Source organism: Acipenser ruthenus, chromosome 59 (assembly GCF_902713425.1).
Source record: "Acipenser ruthenus chromosome 59, fAciRut3.2 maternal haplotype, whole genome shotgun sequence".
NCBI classification, from domain to species: Eukaryota; Metazoa; Chordata; class Actinopteri; order Acipenseriformes; family Acipenseridae; genus Acipenser; species Acipenser ruthenus.
The window spans coordinates 830,464-852,189 of NC_081247.1; the positions used below are offsets into that span (position 1 = coordinate 830,464).

Genomic DNA, 21,726 nt, shown 5'->3' on the forward strand with positions numbered 1-21,726 from the left:
TTTATTTAAAATAAATAAACACCATACGTAGTTTAATGCTGTTATAATTTTTTTCAGGCAGCACTTTAGTCAGCAAAATAGGGTCTACATGAGCGACTTGGATTGGCTTGAGAATTTATAAGAACATAAAGTTTACACACGAGAGGAGACCATTCAGCCCATCTTACGAAGGGAAGGTGTCTACAGGAGACAGCCAAAAAAATATTTACTATGAAACTCTTTGCATTCAAATGCAATTTTGCTCATAACGTTTCTGCTTTGCATCTATTTTGTTTAATTTACATTTTTAAACAATCTTTTAATATTCTCCATGTCTCAATGCTAAAAAAAAAAACCTCAGGAAGTCAGAAGTTGTTTCAAGTATGGATGCAAAGTAAGCACAATGGACTTTGTTATTTTGTTTATTTTTAAATGTATTGTTTTGGAAAGAAATAGCCAGACAAAATGAGGCCACAGGTGGGTTTACAGAGGATCCCATGCACATGGCAAAGATTAGCTGGCAAGTTCTTGCAAGTAACTTTTTATATAGTTGTTCCGTTAAAGGTGAAACTTCCAAAGTATCACTTACAGATCCTTGTCTTTTTACAGATATCTTAATTTGGAAATGTGCTCAGGGCTAGGTACTGAGATTTTATAAAATAATGTGCAGGATTGAACTTCGTCTATAACTATGAAATACAATGTAGTCACATTAAAACTTTAGAAGGGAAATTTGAGGGACAGACGTTTCCATTAGAAGTCTTTCTCGGCGTCTTCAGTCAATCGTCAATTAAGAAAGGCTTGTAGCTGAAATTAAATATAATAGAAAACTCCATAAAAAAAAAAAGTGTTCAGATTCATTTTATTTTGTTCCGTTTGTACCAAATAAACAAATCTGTGCTGAGAATATTTATATTAGACAAACATTGGTACAATTCCCAGTGTTCATGTACTTTTATAGTCCAATGTCTTCCTTTATTCATAGTAGCATCACTTTAAAGGTATAGTTTTTGAGCTGCAGGGACACAGGTCCCCCCCCCCCCCCCCCCCCCTTGGAAACCTGCTGACATGAGTCCCTCTGTGAGCCCAATAGAACAGAACAGGCACGCTGCTACCTGCTTCAGTCGTGCTGTGTACACAGGTGATTAAAAATTCATGCACGCTGACTGAGCGTCGTGAAAACCAGAGGGAAGGTGGAGGATACGTGAATTAAAATGTGACAGACGCGGTGATGCACCATTTGACCACCAGAGGGCTGTTCGATAGTATCTACATTTAAGCAGAATTGAAAACCATGCAAACCAACAACGGAGAGGAAATTGAGTCTCCCTGCAGATACGGAACAAGCAAAGAGCCCGGTTACTGAGGGAGCATTTACACGCGTTAGTAAAGAGGAAGGTGAGTGTTTTGGCTGCCAAGTGCAAGTGTTCCCAAGGGTACCAATTAATTGCATGCTTTATTTATTTATTTATTTATTTATGCTTTGCATATTCAAATGTGTGGTTCCTTCTGTGTACTAAAACTTAAATTCAATGGCAAATGTTTCAACTAGAAGTCTTATTCAGTCTTCAAAACACTGGCACAGAGAAAGCCTTTTAGTAGAAATGTTTATCGTTTTATTACAATTTCTTTGCTCAGAGCCAACTTGCCAACATTTAACATACATTTGTCAAGAGAAAGTGTGTTAGAAATAATTCGTTCTTTATATCCTCTTAAGATTTATTTTTAATTCCATTCTGTTTTTTTGTAGTAATTTTCATCAGAACAGATTCTTTTTATCCTTGTACCCAGTCCTTTAGGCATGGCTCTTTTAGTATAGATAGGATGTGCAGATGACATATGTAAATACTGATGCATGTCAGTAGGTTTGAAGTAAAGATCTGTTTTAATAGATCCTCGATCAAGTTTAACCAAGGAGTCTAAGAATTCAATTTCAGATTTTGTCCACCTTAAATCCACCGAAATGTTAGGGTCGATATAATTTGCTAATTTATGAAACCATATAAGATTCTTCTCCATGTGTCCATATTATATTCCTTCCATGTCATCCACATATCTTTATTTTTATGGTTTCTTATCTAGTTTACTCAATCGCATTTCCTCCCATTCATATTTAAAGCATTTCTGGCCTACAATGTTTCAGTAAACATGTATTGGTCTATTAATATGTACAGCAGCAACAGCTTCCTGGCTCTGTAGCCCAGGTCTCTAAGCCACCACTGTTTCGTTTCATTTTCTCCATGTGTTCTTTATAATCCTCATCAAGGTATCCTTTGTACCTGCTTTCACTTCTGCTCATGTGTTGAGTAATATTCTCCCTTACAAATCTGTGATCGTCTTGTATTTCATACAAAACTCTACTCAAAAACCTAAAATAAAGCAATTGCCATCTTTCTCTATCTTAAATATTTTATTTCCATATTCATCCCTGTGGCACTGATCTGCTACCATATCAAAGTGTGTATTTTCAATTTCTTTTAAATATGTATCATTGGGTATATTATTACATGATATAGATAGACAGAGATGGGACTCTACTCAACAACCAGCAGGTGTAAACTTGTTAAGGCAAAAGTAGGGGAGAGGGGGGCATTACTGCAGAGGAAGTTAGATAGATTATGTCTGCAATTAGGTGTGCAGACATAATCTATGTCTGCAGCAGTGTGGGCAGCAGTGTGGAGTAGTGGTTAGGGCTCTGGACTCTTGACGGGAGGGTCGTGGGTTCAATCCCCAGTGGGGGACACTGCTGTTGTACCCTTGAGCAAGGTACTTTACCTAGATTGCTCCAGTAATAACCCAACTGTATAAATGGGTAATTGTATGTAAAAATAATGTGAAATAATGTATAATGTGATATGTTGTAACAATTGTAAGTCGCCCTGGATAAGGGCGTCTGCTAAGAAATAAATAATAATAATAACATAAAATTCAAAAAGTAGAGCACAGCACACAGTCACGATGAAGAATCAAGACGTGCAGTTAACATATTTAATGACTGGTGAGATACAATTCAAAGCTGCTGCAGTATGTCTGCTGTTTTGTCATTTCAAATATTTTCAGAAAACAAACATTAAACTCTAAAGCTGCAGTGTCCAGTGCAAACCCACATCGTCAAAAAGCAATAAAAGTCGCTACACTAAAATCAAGTACTTTACATAATCTCTGCAAGTAATAAACTGCAGTGTCCAGTGTGGAAACACAAAATAATAAATTAACATCCAAAGTAACACCATAGTATTAAAATGTTCAATACAAAAAAAAAAAGGTGCCCGAGTTACAAGCTCTTGCAGTGTCTATAAAAAAACAGAGGCGTTGACACGACAGAATCCGGTATATATATATATAAATATATATATATATATATATATATATATATATATATATATATATATATATATATATATACACACACACACACAGCTCTGGAAAAAATTAAGAGACCACTGCAAAATTATCAGTTTCTCTGGTTTTACTATTTATAGGTATGTGTTTGGGTAAAATGAACATTTTTGTTTTATTCTATAAACTTCTGACAACATTTCTCCCAAATTCCAAATAAAAATATTGTCATTTAGAGCATTTATTTGCAGAAAATGACAACTGGTCAAAATAACAAAAAAGATGCAGTGTTGTCAGACCTCGAATAATGCAAAGAAAATAAGTTCATATTCATTTTTAAACAACACAATACTAATGTTTTAACTTAGGAGGAGTTCAGAAATCAATATTTGGTGGAATAACCCTGATTTTCAAGCACAGCTTTCATGCGTCTTGGCATGCTCTCCACCAGTCTTTCACATTGATGTTGGGTGACTTTATGCCACTCCTGGCGCAAAAATTCAAGCAGCTCAGCTTTGTTTGATGGCTTGTGACCATCCATCTTCCTCTTGATCACATTTCAGAGGTTTTCAATGGGGTTCAGGTCTGGAGATTGGGCTGGCCATGACAGGGTCTTGATCTGGTGGTCCTCCATCCACACCTTGATTGACCTGGCTGTGTGGCATGGAGCATTGTCCTGCTGGAAAAACCAATCCTCAGAGTTGGGGAACATTGTCAGAGCAGAAGGAAGCAAGTTTTCTTCCAGGACAACCTTGTACTTGGCTTGATTCATGCATCCTTCACAAAGACAAATCTGCCCGATTCCAGCCTTGCTGAAGCACCCCCAGATGAGTCCAATTTTCAGCTTTGCCCAACACCTGGTCGTCTAATGGTTAGACGGAGACCTGGAGAAGCCTACAAGCCACAGTGTCTCGCACCCACTGTGAAATGTGGTGGAGGATCGGTGATGATCTGGGGGTGCTTCAGCAAGGCTGGAATCGGGCAGCTTTGGCATGAATCAAGCCAAGTACAAGGTTGTCCTGGAAGAAAACTTGCTTCCTTCTGCTCTGACAATGTTCCCCAACTCTGAGGATTGGTTTTTCCAGCAGGACAATGCTCCATGCCACACAGCCAGGTCAATTAAGGTGTGGATGGAGGACCACCAGATCAAGACCCTGTCATGGCCAGCCCAATCTCCAGACCTGAACCCCATTGAAAACCTCTGGAATGTGATCAAGAGGAAGATGGATGGTCACAAGCTATCAAACAAAGCCGAGCTGCTTAAATTTTTGCGCCAGGAGTGGCATAAAGTCACCAAACATCAATGTGAAAGACTGGTGGAGAGCATGCCAAGACGCATGAAAGCTGTGCTTGAAAATCAGGGTTATTCCACCAAATATTGATTTCTGAACTCTTCCTAAGTTAAAACATTAGTATTGTGTTGTTTAAAAATCAATATGAACTTATTTTCTTTGCATTATTCAAGGTCTGACAACACTGCATCTTTTTTGTTATTTTGACCAGTTGTCATTTTCTGCAAATAAATGCTCTAAATGACAATATTTTTATTTGGAATTTGGGAGAAATGTTGTCAGAAGTTTATAGAATAAAACAAAAATGTTCATTTTACCCAAACACATACCTATAAATAGTAAAACCAGAGAAACTGATAATTTTGCAGTGGTCTCTTAATTTTTTCCAGAGCTGTATATCCTGTCATCCTCCTCCCCCTCCCCCTCCTTCTCATTCCCCTCCGCCTCATTCCCTTTCTTCAGCAGGGCCTGCGCTCACATATATATATTTCTGATTTGAATAGCTCTGAATGATTCTCCTGTCTATGTGGTCTGAATGTAGTGAGCTCAGAGGATGCTGGTCTATCACAGCTGCAGTGCTGTCAAAGGTCACCTTGGATTGTGGGATTGATTAAATATATGCAAACAAGTTTAGATGGCTGAAGCTGAACAAACATTTGTGGCTGTTTTTTATTTTTGGTCTTTACGCAGCTGCCAGTGGTCTTATTCACTAAATATTAATTAAACATGTCTTATTAAATGAGGTTTCGTCACGAAATAAGAAAAATAAAAAACTTGGGTTTGTTTTCAATGCTGCATTCGCTTCTAGCAGCCATTGTTCTAAACAGCTTGTCTGTTCAGCACACGCCTTTCGTTGCCGTGCTTCACACAGCAGTCTGACCCCGTTGGGGATGAGATACGACACTGTGCTGTCTGAGGTGTCCTCGAGCATTGTATTATAACAAGCAACAGACTGGGCTACAGTGGCCCAAATCACACTTTCAACACTAGACGAGATGCACCTGTTTCCAGTGGAACAGTGCGCCGGGAGCGACACAGCGTGGGCTCTGGAAGCCCCTCATTTCTTTTTTATATTAAAGCCGTACGGGTCGCTGCCCATGTCTCTTCTCTGCCTCTTCCTGGACAGTTCTGGATGGTACTGGCTGCTGTAAGGTCTGCTCCTGTCATCCTCCTCCTCCTCTCCCTTCTCTTTCCCCTCCGCCTCATTCCCTTTCTTCAGCAGGGCCTGTGCTCGCAGTCGCTCTGTCGCCTCCCTCCGTCTCCTCTCCTCGCGCAGTCGCTCCAGGGACGAGCTGAAGAGCACAGAACGGGCAAAAAAAGAGAGAGAAAGTCAAAACTGAGGCCATCGCTGCGAGTCTGTGCATCTCCAGTTACCAGACTTGCAAGTGGCTGTGCCTAATAATTCTGCAAGGAAACCAACGTAATGTCTGCAAATGACTGCGCACAATACCAATGGCTATGTTAGTAAGTTTCCATTTCTTGATTCCAATATTCAGAAGTTACACACATGTAGCTTAAACATTATCGGTAGACACAACGTGGCACCTAGTCAGAAACAGAAATCAGATCATGATTGCCTGTTGTTGTTGTTGTTGTTGTTGTTGTTGTTGTTGTTGTTGTTGTTGTTGTTGTTGTTGTTGTTGTTGTTGTTGTTGTTGTTGTTGTTGTTGTTGTTGTTGTTGTTGTTGTTGTTGTTTATTTATTTATTTATTTATTAGCAGACGCCCTTATCCAGGGCGACGTACAATTGTTACAAGATATCACATTATTTTTACATACAATTACCCATTTATACAGTTGGGTTTTTACTGGAGCAATCTAGGTAAAGTACCTTGCTCAAGGGTACAGCAGCAGTGTCCCCCACCTGGGATTGAACCCACAACCCTCCCGTGAAGAGTCCAGAGCCCTAACCACTACTCCACACTGCTGTTCCTGTTCTGGGAGAAAGCTCAGGTATGGAGATGGTCTGTCGTCAGGAGAGGATTCGGGTAAGCTTTTCTCACTCGCACTAATGAGTGCCTGTCTTGCATATCTTGCCTAACTGTGTGTGTGTGAAGCTGAACTTTGTGAACTCTGCTTCCACTCTGTTTTCCTAACAGTATCTAAACACTCTCAATTTCCTGGCGTGGGTTACAATGTTGTTCCAGACACAGAACACACATCTCTTCTACACAAGGTCAAACACACCCCACTTTATCAGTTCCTTGTTTCTGTGTATCCTGGGTTGGTTGAGTTGAAAATATCCTATCACCACTGCGTCCTTTACAGATGTGCTGAGCCACTTATGGGTTCCAAGCGTGCTTCACAAGATTTGTTTTGTCTTACCTGCTGTGCTCTTTTGATGGCTATAGAGCAGGGGTCCCAACCCTGGTCCTGGAGAGCCCCTGTCCTGCAGGTTTTATAGGTGTCTTTACATCATCAGTGGCTAAAGATCTGGAACACCTGTTCATCTTGACTAATTAAGCCAATAATTGGTGCAATTAAGTAACAGAGAGATTGGTTGAAACGAAAACCAGCAGCCACAGTAGCTCTCCAGGACCAGGGTTGGTGACCCCTGATACAGAGGTTTCAAATGTGCAGTTTTGAAAGAAACGCATGTTATAGTAAACATGATTTTAATTTTAAAATGCGACATCCTTTACTATGCTGCATTGCTTTCAGATAGTCTTGCACTTCCTTGGAAGGTGAAATTGTGGGGATGATGTATATGCGAGAGGTTTTATGTACTGAAGTACAGTATGAAATGTTTGTATAAATGTCTTTTTTTGCATTTCTAAACTGTAGAATTTGCTTATAACTTTGGGATAAAAAATTAAAAACCTTGCACTGTTTATGAATGACCCTGTACAGACAGACAGACGGACACAGACGCTGTCAATATTCAGCCAGTTCCTCACCTCCCCCCTGCTTCCTCTCTCCTCCTCTCCTTGCTTTTCCTTTCCTCTTTTTTCTCGCTCTTCCTCTTTTTCTTCATTATTCTCTCCATGTCTCTGAGCGGGTCGAGCAGAGCCTTCAGTTTCTCGTCTTTCTTCTCTTTCTCGCTCCCCCTCTCTGACGGACACAAACGCACAGAATTACTGTACAGTACAGAACTTACATAGAACTGAAAACACAAACCAACCTGTGCCTTCAAACAGGAGCTGGCAGGATGCAATAGGTGTGATTGCTGAACTGACAGAGAAGACTGATTTCCAAAGTAAAAATGCATGTTTGCTTCAAGTGTAAAAATGATGCGATTTGAGACTCTAGGTTCTTAAATGGAAGAAGTGGCAATGTCCTGTTCAAATTAAGGGTGTTAATAGTGTAGAATTTAAAAGTGTAAACGTTCTCTAAATGTCAAGTAACTAACTATACACTGTAAGGTTATTTACTTGCTATTTAGTATTTATTCATAGTCATTTTTGGTTTGTTTTTTAATATGCTTTATCATACCTCTCTGTTACAGTGCTTGCCTATGCTGTACCATGCTTTCACTGTGCTTTTACTATGGGAAATTTGTATAAGGGTTAGTTTACAATGGTTTGTTTCTTAATATGCTTTACCATCCCTCCCTGTGCTTTACAATGCTTCCCTATGCTTTACCAGACCTCTCTGTGCTTTACAATGCTTCCCTATGCTTTACCAGACCTCTCTGTGCTTTACAATGCTTCCCTATGCTTTACCAGACCTCTCTGTGCTTTACAATGCTTCCCTATGCTTTACCAGACCTCTCTGTGCTTTACAATGCTTCCCTATGCTTTACCAGACCTCTCTGTGCTTTACAATGCTTCCCTATGCTTTACCAGACCTGTCTGTGCTTTACAATGCTTCCCTATGCTTTACCACACCTCTCTGTGCTTTACAATGCTGCCCTATGCTTTACCACACCTCTCTGTGCTTTACAATGCTGCCCTATGCTTTACCACACCTCTCTGTGCTTTACAATGCTGCCCTATGCTTTACCACACCTCTCTGTGCTTTACAATGCTTCCCTATGCTTTACCATCCCTCTCTGTGCTTTACAATGCTGCCCTATGCTTTACCAGACCTCTCTGTGCTTTCCAATGCTTCCCTATGCTTTACCAGACCTGTCTGTGCTTTACAATGCTTCCCTATGCTTTACCATCCCTCTCTGTGCTTTACAATGCTGCCCTATGCTTTACCATACCTCTCTGTGCTTTACAATGCTTCCCTATGCTTTACCATCCCTCTCTGTGCTTTACAATGCTGCCCTATGCTTTACCAGACCTCTCTGTGCTTTACCACACCTCTCTGTGCTTTACAATGCTTCCCTATGCTTTACCATCCCTCTATGTGCTTTACAATGCTTGCCTATGCTTTACTATCCCTCTCTGTGCTTTACAATGCTTGCCTATGCTTTACCATGCTTTCTTACACTTTGCTGTGATTTTACTATGGGTAACCTTTACAAGGGCTCTTTCTACACATTGATCTTGTATTACATTTATTTTAAACTCTACTGGAGTGCTTCTTGTTATGAGTCAGCAGAGTGGTTACCAACATTTCAAATATGATAAAGTTTAAATTGTTAATCCTACAGTTTAAAAGTTTAGGACGTGAATCAGAATCTAACACCCCTAGTTGAAAGGCAGCATTTCAGAGGATTTGTTTTGCTGCATGAACCTGGTTTATTGGGATAGACCGCTCCACTGAAATCAGGTGCTGACAATCAGGGGAGGGGCGCTGGTGTCGATCGGACGGATTTACTATTCAGAGTGAAGAGTGGAGAAACTGCTGCTTGGGTTTGTGATGATCGCTGCTTTTCTTAGACTCTGTGAAGAACAGTGATCCACACAAACCCAAGCAGCAGTTTCTTTACTTGTTTCACTCTGATTGGTAAACCATCCAAATTAACACCAGTGATCATCGCATGAGGTGATCTTATCCAAATAATCATATAATCTGTTTGTGCAGTTTAGCTCACATCGTTTGGTAGCCTGGGTGTACAAGTGGGGTTAATCGGTGTAAAGGCTGTCCCTCAGTTCATCACTCAGTACACTAAAGATCTGTATCTAAAAAACAGTACGATCTCACCGGGCTCTGTCCTCTGTTTCTTGGCTCTGTTTGTCTCCTCCTGCTTTCCTGTCGTTTGCGCTCCCTCCTTCTCACTCCCTTGCTCCTTTAGGTACCAGGGCGTGGCAGTGCCAGGGGCGGGGCCTAGAGACACCAGCAGACCAATCGCACGCTCACGTTTTTCCTGAACAAGAGAGAAACACAAAACACTGTCAATCCTGTTTTATTCATTTATTTATTTTATACAGTTTAGACTGCCCAATTATTTTACCCAGATTTTCTCACCAATTTAAAATGTCAAATTACATTCCCTCACGGCCGCAATTCGCCACACAGCTCAGGACAACTGAAGGTTCAGTGGGCGTCCTCCGATCCCACTGAATGAGAGCAGATGTCAGCGAGCTGCCAGCCTTGTAAGCATCCGCCTGAGCTCATTGGGCGCCTGGCCAGCAGGGTTCACTGTAGCACGGGGAAGTGAAGGGAAGGTTTTGTCTCCTTAGCCCCCGGGAGCACCAGAGCCAATGCGACGCTCCCTCCAGAGTCCCCTATGAAGACTGGCGACTTTGTTACAGCCAGCATGCGAACCTGCGCTCCCCTGACTGTACGACTCCCCCTGCACTCCACACAGCAGTGCTTTTACCAGGGGAGACACTCGGAGACCCCTGCGCTCCCCTGACTGTACGACTCCCCCTGCACGCCACACAGCAGTGCTTTTACCAGGGGAGACACTCGGAGACCCCTGCGCTCCCCTGACTGTACGACTCCCCCTGCACGCCACACAGCAGTGCTTTTACCAGGGGAGACACTCTGAGACCCCTGCGCTCCCCTGACTGTACGACTCCCCCTGCACGCCACACAGCAGTGCTTTTACCAGGGGAGACACTCTGAGACCCCTGCGCTCCCCTGACTGTATGACTCCCCCTGCACGCCACACAGCAGTGCTTTTACCAGGGGAGACACTCGGAGACCCCTGCGCTCCCCTGACTGTACGACTCCCCCTGCACGCCACACAGCAGTGCTTTTACTAGGGGAGACACTCTGAGACCCCTGCGCTCCCCTGACTGTACGACTCCCCCTGCACGCCACACAGCAGTGCTTTTACCAGGGGAGACACTCGGAGACCCCTGCGCTCCCCTGACTGTACGACTCCCCCTGCACGCCACACAGCAGTGCTTTTACCAGGGGAGACACTCCGAGACCCCTGCGCTCCCCTGACTGTACGACTCCCCCTGCACGCCACACAGCAGTGCTTTTACCAGGGGAGACACTCGGAGACCCCTGCGCTCCCCTGACTGTACGACTCCCCCTGCACACCACACAGCAGTGCTTTTACCAGGGGAGACACTCTGAGACCCCTGCGCTCCCCTGACTGTACGACTCCCCCTGCACGCCACACAGCAGTGCTTTTACCAGGGGAGACACTCTGAGACCCCTGCGCTCCCCTGACTGTACGACTCCCCCTGCACGCCACACAGCAGTGCTTTTACCAGGGGAGACACTCTGAGACCCCTGCGCTCCCCTGACTGTACGACTCCCCCTGCACGCCACACAGCAGTGCTTTTACCAGGGGAGACACTCTGAGACCCCTGCGCTCCCCTGACTGTACGACTCCCCCTGCACGCCACACAGCAGTGCTTTTACCAGGGGAGACACTCTGAGACCCCTGCACTCCCCTGACTGTACGACTCCCCCTGCACACCACACAGCAGTGCTTTTACCAGGGGAGACACTCGGAGACCCCTGCGCTCCCCTGACTGTACAAGTCCCCCTGCACACCACACAGCAGTGCTTTTACCAGGGGAGACACCCGGAGACCCCTGCGTTCCCCTGACTGTACGACTCCCCCTGCACGCCACACAGCAGTCCTTTTCACAGGGGAGACACTCGGAGACCCCTGCGCTCCCCTGACTGTACGACTCCCCCTGCACGCCACACAGCAGTGCTTTTACCAGGGGAGACACCCGGAGACCCCTGCGCTCCCCTGACTGTACGACTCCCCCTGCACGCCACACAGCAGTGCTTTTACCAGGGGAGACACTCTGAGACCCCTGCGCTCCCCTGACTGTACGACTCCCCCTGCACGCCACACAGCAGTGCTTTTACCAGGGGAGACACTCTGAGACCCCTGCACTCCCCTGACTGTACGACTCCCCCTGCACACCACACAGCAGTGCTTTTACCAGGGGAGACACTCGGAGACCCCTGCGCTCCCCTGACTGTACAAGTCCCCCTGCACACCACACAGCAGTGCTTTTACCAGTGGAGACACCCGGAGACCCCTGCGTTCCCCTGACTGTACGACTCCCCCTGCACGCCACACAGCAGTCCTTTTCACAGGGGAGACACTCGGAGACCCCTGCGCTCCCCTGACTGTACGACTCCCCCTGCACGCCACACAGCAGTGCTTTTACCAGGGGAGACACCCGGAGACCCCTGCGCTCCCCTGACTGTACGACTCCCCCTGCACGCCACACAGCAGTGCTTTTACCAGGGGAGACACTCTGAGACCCCTGCGCTCCCCTGACTGTACGACTCCCCCTGCACACCACACAGCAGTGCTTTTACCAGGGGAGACACTCTGAGACCCCTGCACTCCCCTGACTGTACGACTCCCCCTGCACACCACACAGCAGTGCTTTTACCAGGGGAGACACCCGGAGACCCCTGCACTCCCCTGACTACGACTCCCCCTGCACGCCACACAGCAGTGCTTTTACCAGGGGAGACACCCGGAGACCCCTGCGCTCCCCTGACTGTACGACTCCCCCTGCACGCCACACAGCAGTGCTTTTACCAGGGGAGACACCCGGAGACCCCTGCGCTCCCCTGACTGTACGACTCCCCCTGCACGCCACACAGCAGTGCTTTTACCAGGGGAGACACTCGGAGACCCCTGCGCTCCCCTGACTGTACGACTCCCCCTGCACGCCACACAGCAGTGCTTTTACCAGGGGAGACACCCGGAGACCCCTGCGCTCCCCTGACTGTACGACTCCCCCTGCACGCCACACAGCAGTGCTTTTACCAGGGGAGACACCCGGAGACCCCTGCGCTCCCCTGACTGTACGACTCCCCCTGCACACCACACAGCAGTGCTTTTACCAGGGGAGACACTCTGAGACCCCTGCACTCCCCTGACTGTACGACTCCCCCTGCACGCCACACAGCAGTGCTTTTACCAGGGGAGACACTCGGAGACCCCTGCACTCCCCTGACTACGACTCCCCCTGCACGCCACACAGCAGTGCTTTTACCAGGGGAGACACTCGGAGACCCCTGCGCTCCCCTGACTGTACGACTCCCCCTGCACGCCACACAGCAGTGCTTTTACCAGGGGAGACACTCTGAGACCCCTGCGCTCCCCTGACTGTACAAGTCCCCCTGCACGCCACACAGCAGTGCTTTTACCAGGGGAGACACTCTGAGACCCCTGCGCTCCCCTGACTGTACAAGTCCCCCTGCACGCCACACAGCAGTGCTTTTACCAGGGGAGACACCCGGAGACCCCTGCGTTCCCCTGACTGTACGACTCCCCCTGCACGCCACACAGCAGTCCTTTTCACAGGGGAGACACTCGGAGACCCCTGCGCTCCCCTGACTGTACGACTCCCCCTGCACGCCACACAGCAGTGCTTTTACCAGGGGAGACACCCGGAGACCCCTGCGCTCCCCTGACTGTACGACTCCCCCTGCACGCCACACAGCAGTGCTTTTACCAGGGGAGACACTCTGAGACCCCTGCGCTCCCCTGACTGTGCGACTCCCCCTGCATGCCACACAGCAGTGCTTTTACCAGGGGAGACACTCTGAGACCCCTGCGCTCCCCTGACTGTGCGACTCCCCCTGCATGCCACACAGCAGTGCTTTTACCAGGGGAGACACCCGGAGACCCCTGCGCTCCCCTGACTGTACGACTCCCCCTGCACACCACACAGCAGTGCTTTTACCAGGGGAGACACTCTGAGACCCCTGCACTCCCCTGACTGTACGACTCCCCCTGCACGCCACACAGCAGTGCTTTTACCAGGGGAGACACTCGGAGACCCCTGCACTCCCCTGACTACGACTCCCCCTGCACGCCACACAGCAGTGCTTTTACCAGGGGAGACACTCGGAGACCCCTGCGCTCCCCTGACTGTACGACTCCCCCTGCACGCCACACAGCAGTGCTTTTACCAGGGGAGACACTCTGAGACCCCTGCGCTCCCCTGACTGTACGACTCCCCCTGCACGCCACACAGCAGTGCTTTTACCAGGGGAGACACTCTGAGACCCCTGCGCTCCCCTGACTGTACGACTCCCCCTGCATGCCACACAGCAGTGCTTTTACCAGGGGAGACACCCGGAGACCCCTGCGCTCCCCTGACTGTACGACTCCCCCTGCACGCCACACAGCAGTGCTTTTATCAGGGGAGACACTCAGTGACCTCGTCAATTCTGTTTTAGTTGGGACAGAGACCCAAATACTCAGACAGGCACTCAGGAGCTTCCTGGTTTGAATCCTGTTTTGAAGACCTTCGCTGGTGGCCCACAAGGAGCCCTGCATTAACCTTCGAGCTACTGGCTGAGGGAAGTTCACCTCATAATCCACCTTCAGCGACCCCCACTGGCCTGACGCCCGACAAGTTAAGGCACAGACTTCACAAGCCGGGTTGCTTGGCAACATGTATTGCTCTGGTGAAGCTTTCCAGCAGGAATGAGGCCTCCGGTTCATCTGCAGCCCTGCTGACTGTGTGAATGGAAAGGCAAGGGCTGGATACGAACCTCAAAGCGCTGTAGCTTAAGTATTAAAAACAGCGAGTTTTCAATTTATTAAGTTACTTTTCTTCTTCATGAAGTATTTCTAGTTTAAGGGAGTATCCTGTTGGATCCCGATTATCCTTGGATAGAGAGCTGTTTGCTATTTGTGAACTCTCTCTCTCATATATAATTTATTGCTGAATCACATACTATAACATATTTACAGTTTTCAAACTACGAGGAGTCTGCCGCAAGGACTTGTATATAAAACCAAAACAGTAACTGCATTGTCTTACAAAACACTGTGTACCCGAGTGTAAGCCCATGCGCCCATTTGCAGGACAGTTCACTCAAGCCCCTCCCGCTCTCACACACGCAGAGTCACTCGCCTGCTCTTGCTTCTTGTCCGCTTCGTATTCCTTGTTGCCCCTCTTCTCTCCTCCTCCTAGATCCCTCTCTCCAAACAGGTCCAGGTGCCTCTCGCCCTCCTTTTCTCCCTCCTCCTCTCCTCCCAGCGCTGCATTCCCGGACTCGGGAAGTGAAGCGCGGGATTTATTGCGCAGGAAATTCGTCCGGGCCTGACAGACGGATAGAGAGACAGACAGATAGAGAGACAGACAGAGAGACAGACAGACAGATAGAGAGACAGACAGATAGAGAGACAGACAGAGAGAGAGACACAGAGAGAGAGACAGACAGATAGGTAAATTTGGGATTAACTTTACATTGTATGTAATTCCACCCACTTGGTACACTAAGTATCCACACTGATATAAATGAACCTGCCAAGATAACCTCCCACATGTCTCCTATTGTACAAGACTAGTGGGGCTGTATCTTCAAAGGTTTTTCTCCAGTCTTTACTTAACTTTAGAGCAGAGGATAAAGCTGTTAATTTTATAAAACTGGGACCAAACAACTAAAGTACTACTATTCAGAGGCTTTTACATGCATTAAAGCATTTAGCGTCTCAGTTTTATATCATTTACATGGAATGTTCTCCTTTCAAGAAATATTTAAGACTGGAGTAAATGCTATGAAAAGTATTAACTAAAAAAAACAACTATTAACTAAAAAAAAAGTTATCTATTATTTATTAACCTTTACAGTCATAATGTTGCAACTAATGTATATATGTTATTTATTCACAATGGTAAATAATGGTCCATGTAGAAAAACTAAAATAAACTTTGAAAATCCATAGAAATAGTTATATTTAGAAATATTAAAAGAATCGTGTACAGTTTTTGACTAAGTGTCTTCAATAGTTAAAATGTTTGTCATTGAATTTAATGATTATATATATATATATATATATATAAAATCATTTAATAGACGCTTTTATCCAAAACGACTTATAGGAGTGAACTATACATCATAACTGCTACTGCAGAGTCACTTACAATAGGACCTGGGGTTTATGTCTCACCCGAAGATTATTAAAATTACGTTTATTAAAATGTACTTTTATTAAAATTAAAAACACAAAATAAATAAATCGCCATGGTTACCTCCTGCTCGGCGCGCTCCACTCTGCGCTGCCTCTCACGCGCCTCCTCAGCGGCTTGCGCCTCGTCCTTCCGCACGCGCGCGACGTTATCCTTGTTGCGGACGTGCCAGCTCTTCTTCGGTAGAATATTCATCTTTTAAATGATATTAAAACCTTTTTTAAAAAAAAAATTCGACTTGAAAATAAACCGAATCCAACAGAAAGACGACAGCTGAGTGAATGTAAACTTCCTTTCACTCGGCGTCCGTGTTTATCAGGGGGAAGCCCGCAATTGGCTGAAAAACCGGTTCAGACCCGCCTCCCTCTTCGGATTGATTGGTGTTAAAATGCTGCCAATCTCAGTTTTTGTTGTTTGTTATTGGAGCGGTGATTAGCTAGTACCCGCCCTTATATTGTAATCTTGTCATATGATTGGATAAGCTGCGCGTCTCTCTGATGTGAAATTAAACCCAACCCCTCCTTCGAGCGGCTGGATGGTGAGTGTTTAAATATACAGCTATGAACAACAGTTTAGCATTACCCTGGAATTAACTAGTGTTGCTTCATAAAGTCGAAGGAAACCTGCTCAATAATGTTACCTTAACATATTGAGTTACACACCGCTTTGTAGTTTTCACGCATACTTAACGAAAAACTGACAAAAATGGAAAAACTGTGAAATGTCACAGGAAGTACGACTACTATGCTTTCCGGTAGACTTTTACGATATTATTTTGTAGTTTCTTTGATTACATGATGTTAAATAATATATATATATATATATATATATATATATATATATATATATATATATATATATATATATATATATATATTATAATATATTATAATATATAAGTAAATGGATAAATAGACTGAACACGATTATGCCAGCGGGACTCAACAGAAAAGAATGAAATAATTAACTTCAATAAATATATAACATTTAAATAAATAAACAAAATTCATTCAAAAGTTGTGCATGCTGATGCGCTGGGGAGGCCAAATCTAGACTGATCCTCAGAGCCAGCATTGCATGATATAATAAAAATATAAGTTTATATAAAGTAATGTTAACTAGAATTAATACAGATTCAAAGATAGAAGTAAAAATGATGTCACAATATATAGAACAGCATTACATCATGTAAGAATAAATCATGAATTTGAATGTAAACAATAACAAGTAGTTGTCATGCCGTCAAAAACCTATAAATACCTCCAATGTTTTGATTCAAAGACAGGCTCCCTTGAGAAAGAGACAGACAACATATTGAAACGTTGGGCAGCTGGCTCTTTGAGCTAATTATATATATATATATATATATATATATATATATATATATATATATATATATATATATATATATATATATATATATATATAAATAGTAGACTACGGTAACGTTATAAAATATGTGAAATGTGTCTTTTCTATGACAAAAAAAAATGGTAAAATTATGTCCCAAAATAATTCAGTATGTGATTTTATACAACACTTTATATAATACATCTGCACTGAGAAAACACCACTGGAATCGGAATAAAGGAAATTATTATGCAATACAGTTCACGTGCAGCATGGTTTTGGTAAGTAGCATTTTCAAAACCATATCATTATGTGCAGTATTAAAATATAGCAAATCCACAAAACCAACGAAATACATATTGTATATTTGACATTTAATTGCTAATGTTCTCTGTAACACGGGCCATCGTTTAACCTTGAAAAAAAATCCAATACACAGTACCTGAAGCAGATATACGCGTTTATCATATCAATAACATCAACGTGTGTTGTAAAAATAAAGCAACAATTGCTTTGAAAACTGTACAAAATATTTACTTGGGGGGGCTAAGAATGAAAAATGTAAACAAAAAAAAAATGCCGTTTTTAATATGGCAATTGTCAAAATAAAGGGGGAGCTGGAAGGTAAGAATTTACCAGTCAGGACAATGTCATTTAAATACGACTGTTAAACTGTATCTGTCGGTAATGTGGTTTCTTCTAGCAGCGTTTTTTAAACTCGGGTACGCGAGAAAAATTCTGAAATGGCAGACAACGCATTATACTTAGTACCACTTCCCAATCTATTGCAAACTTTTATCATTTAATCAACGTTTAATCTCTAACACCAGACTGCTGTGCTGTGACGCAGCGTTCAGTGCACACACGACTAATCTACATATTAAATATGTACGTTATAAATAAACCCTGTTGTTTAAATGTCATATAACCAGTTGGGTAGTTACTGCAGTCTGCCTTTGTGAAAAAACAAACATATTTTAAAAAACTAAAAGCCTAGTCTTTAACTCATTTTATTTCCTGTGTGCGTTCATGCCTGCAAGTCGATATATTTTTTTTTTCAATGACCCGATTAAAGTTTATTAAGTACTATTGGTTCATTTCAAAATACAGAATGTATGGCCAATAAGAAACCAAAGTATTGCCATGCGGTCTAGTTTGACAAGCCGTTACGTCTGGTGTGAGAGTTTTTAGTTTTCAATCCAGTGAACAAATATGGATTGTTGGCTCAATACTAGAACATTACTAGCAAAGGGCGATCAAGACGAAATACCGTCAGAGATTAAAAACGCCAAAAATGTCTTGCGACTGAAGCTCTCTCCAATTTCCCTGCCCTCATCAGTGATTTGTGTGGTAACAAGCAGGGACATCCATCACATACTAGGTAAACGTTTCATTATTGTTTTTTTAATTAGCATCAGTGCTGTACGTTTTAGTCACCAAGAATTTAAAAATGCCAATAATATGTTTTGGTAATGAGGTTAGCTGTAGAGATGCGTGGGTAGTGAACTTTTCTTTGCCTTCTTTTCTGTAATTTTATTATCAATAAAAAATACATGATTGCCATTTGCTATCATGGAATAGTCCTGTGTCATTTCTGAGTGATATGAGACTAGCACGGAGGCTTCGTTGATTTTAATTAATTAATATTTACAATAAAATGATGTTTCCGACAACTAGAAACCTGTCTGAGGGACTATTTTTATCCAAAAGTAATATTTTTTTCCATTATAATAGTGTAACTTTTATAATTTTATCCATCACACACTCCAAGGCTTGTGTGTTTTGTTATTGTACAAACCTTTTTTTCTGTTTTCATTTTATTATGACTCTGTCTCTGATGGGGGTATGCGGTGGACTACTTTTTTGGAAAGGGGTATGGAGCTTAAAAAGATTGAAAACCCCTGTTCTAATGTGATCTGGTACAATCCTCTACTCCATGATACACCAGCATCACTGTGACACATTTCCCAATATTTTCCCCAACAGTGACAGTGAGTATTGTAGAGACACCTTGGTTGTATCGACAGCTTTACAGTTTTATTTTTTGTTCTTCAGAAACAAAAGGTCAGTAAACTCTGCTGGCATATTTAAAAACAAACACAAATAAGAAATGGTGGTTGGTTCTGAATTATCAAACACATTGACCCAATCACTGAAGAAAATGTACCCCTAAAATTTAGAGTGGGGGCCACATTGACCCTCAGTCTGTAAGTCCTGGAGCAAACACTGTGTAAGGTAGATTTTTTTTTTCAGGAAAAACGTCCACAAGACCCCTTGCCAATAATAATAATAATAATAATAATAATAATAATATGTTAAATTAAGGTCATTTAACCTTAACCCTGTAATGCCGTAACAGTTTTGTATAGAGGAAGTTATTCTCATGTAATGCCACACAAAATACAAAAGGACGGATTCCTAGATTTCCTCCACAAATACAAAAACTTTCAGAAAGACTATAAAGATTCCTGTTATCCCAGGTGAAGAACTTAGGACTGGAGTGAGGGGAGACACACTAAATCATATATTAGTAAGTTCTTCTCTAATTATATAAAATGTTAGTGGGTTTGGCACCTTTTGTGGACTTAAAAAACCCCCCACAAAATTACATCTGTAGCATATATTATACAACACACAAAAACCCCCAGTTGGCAGAAAATATTTATTTTATGTTTTAAAATATTCTTAGTTTTATTTTTACATCTGCAATGCAAGTTCTGAAGAAATCAAAAGGTACACAACTAAATCATGAAGAAAAAAAAAATCAAATCACCGAATACGCAATTAAAAACAACAGCAAAGAGCATAACCTGCTGCTGCTGCAAGCCGTCCAGCACAGAGGAAGCTGCAGCTGAAACTGCATTTAGAGGGTGTAAATGAACTGGCAAGGCAACAAAGCCTGATTTCTGACAAAATGCTCGAAAGGCTATGGAGAGTATAGCCAATATACTTTCACCTAGAGCTCGATTGTTTATAAAATTGATTTTAACATAATTCCTTGTTTGTTTAGAACAGTCCCCCGTAGACGCCTGTGCTGTCTGTCAGAAAGAAACACATGGTACAACTTGATGATAAACATATTCTAGTTATATTATTACTACAGTGCAGTCTAGGGATCTTAAAGTGCATTTGCAATGTAATTCTAGTCACTATAGTCTTGTTCCTCAACTACAATGTAATTCTATCACAGTCATATTGAACTGTTTTAAACAGCACCCCCTCATTCCCAGAGTTCCCTGGTCTCAGAGATGTCAACCACGCTGCCTGAAGGACCCGCAGACTTCTTCTGATTGGCTGGGGTCAGCTCCGAAATCCGCTTCACCAAAAACTGCTTGTCACGGCCTTCCTGTGAACAGAACACTTGAACCCTTTAATAAATATCTATAATTATGATCAAGATCAGGCAGCGTATGCAGGGCTAGGCACATCACTTCCTGCACCCAATCCTGGTTCAGATTTCTTATAATTCGTGAGGTGTAGCAGTTAAAATAAATTGGAGCTAACAAAATGATTTCATCCAATTCTCCATCATACACATCCATTCATTATATAGTTCTCAAATATGCAACTTTGAAAGAAACATGTATTTCATACAGAGCAGACACACTTAGAAACAGAAACAGACACACGCGCGCGCACACACACACAATGAGACAGAAACATGCGCAAACACACACAGAAACAGAAACACAGAAACAGACACGCACACACTGAGACAGAAACAGATACACAAACACACAGAAACCGAAACACATACAGAGAAACAGAAACAGACACGTGCACACACACTGAGAGAGAAACACACACAGAGAAACAGAAACACGCACACACAGAAACAGACACTCGTGCACACACACTGAGACAGAAACAGATGCGCAAACACAGAAACAGAAACACACACAGAGAGACAGAAACACAGAAACAGACACTCGCGCACACACAGTGAGACAGAAACAGATGCACAAACACAGAAACACACATACACGAAAAAGACGCACGCACACACAGAAACACAGAAACAGACGCAAACACACAGAGAAACAGAAATACACACAGAGAAACAGAAATACACACAGAGAAACAGACACAGAAACAGACAGTGGATTCTCTCACCAGTTTGAGCTGAGCTTTGAGCTGAGCCACGTTGTTTCCATACACTGATGCCATGGCTGCCATGTAGGAGAACACCAGGCTGTGAAAACGACGAGAGACAGTATGATAGCATCGAGGGGGAGAGGGGAGAACACCACAACAAACATGGGAATGTAGCTGGAGGTTATTTTTATGATTCCTTGTCATATTGCATTGAGAAAATGGTTAGTATCTCTCCGACTCATATTTGTTGAGTTGCATTGAGAAAGTGTTTATATCTCACTGACCTGTCATATTAGTGGAGGTTTATTATGAAAGTAGTTAGTATCTCACTGCCTCTGTCATATTTGTTGAGTTGTATTGAGAAAGTGTTTAGTTTATCTCTGACTGTCATATTTGCGAAGCTGCGTTGAGATCCTCTTGTACTTGCTGAGCACCACCTCCAAGTAAAAGTATCTTGTGGATGTATTCTT

General features: G+C 43.4%; 2 protein-coding genes across 2 annotated transcripts in view; both read right to left on the reverse strand.

The window, feature by feature from the left end:
- Window positions 1-5,019: 5,019 nt before the first annotated feature.
- LOC117410037 (leukocyte receptor cluster member 1) lies at window positions 5,020-16,142 on the reverse strand. The gene is made up of 5 exons (XM_059018426.1): window positions 15,875-16,142; window positions 14,753-14,941; window positions 9,645-9,807; window positions 7,508-7,661; window positions 5,020-5,902 (listed from the first exon to the last, which is right to left on the reverse strand). Exons 1-5 carry the CDS (start codon window positions 16,004-16,006, stop codon window positions 5,668-5,670), a joined length of 873 nt encoding a protein of 290 aa, XP_058874409.1. The 5' UTR covers window positions 16,007-16,142; the 3' UTR covers window positions 5,020-5,667.
- A 3,673-nt stretch (window positions 16,143-19,815) lies between these two features.
- The window catches only part of LOC117409950 (transmembrane channel-like protein 7), a 28,145-nt gene continuing 26,234 nt past the window's right edge, over window positions 19,816-21,726 (reverse strand). Inside the window, exons 15-16 of the mRNA XM_059018424.1 lie at window positions 21,275-21,353; window positions 19,816-20,507 (exon numbers count right to left, since the gene is read on the reverse strand). Of these exons, the coding sequence (XP_058874407.1) occupies window positions 20,382-20,507; window positions 21,275-21,353 (205 nt within the window). The 3' untranslated portion in view covers window positions 19,816-20,381. The remainder of the gene's footprint in view (window positions 20,508-21,274; window positions 21,354-21,726) is intronic.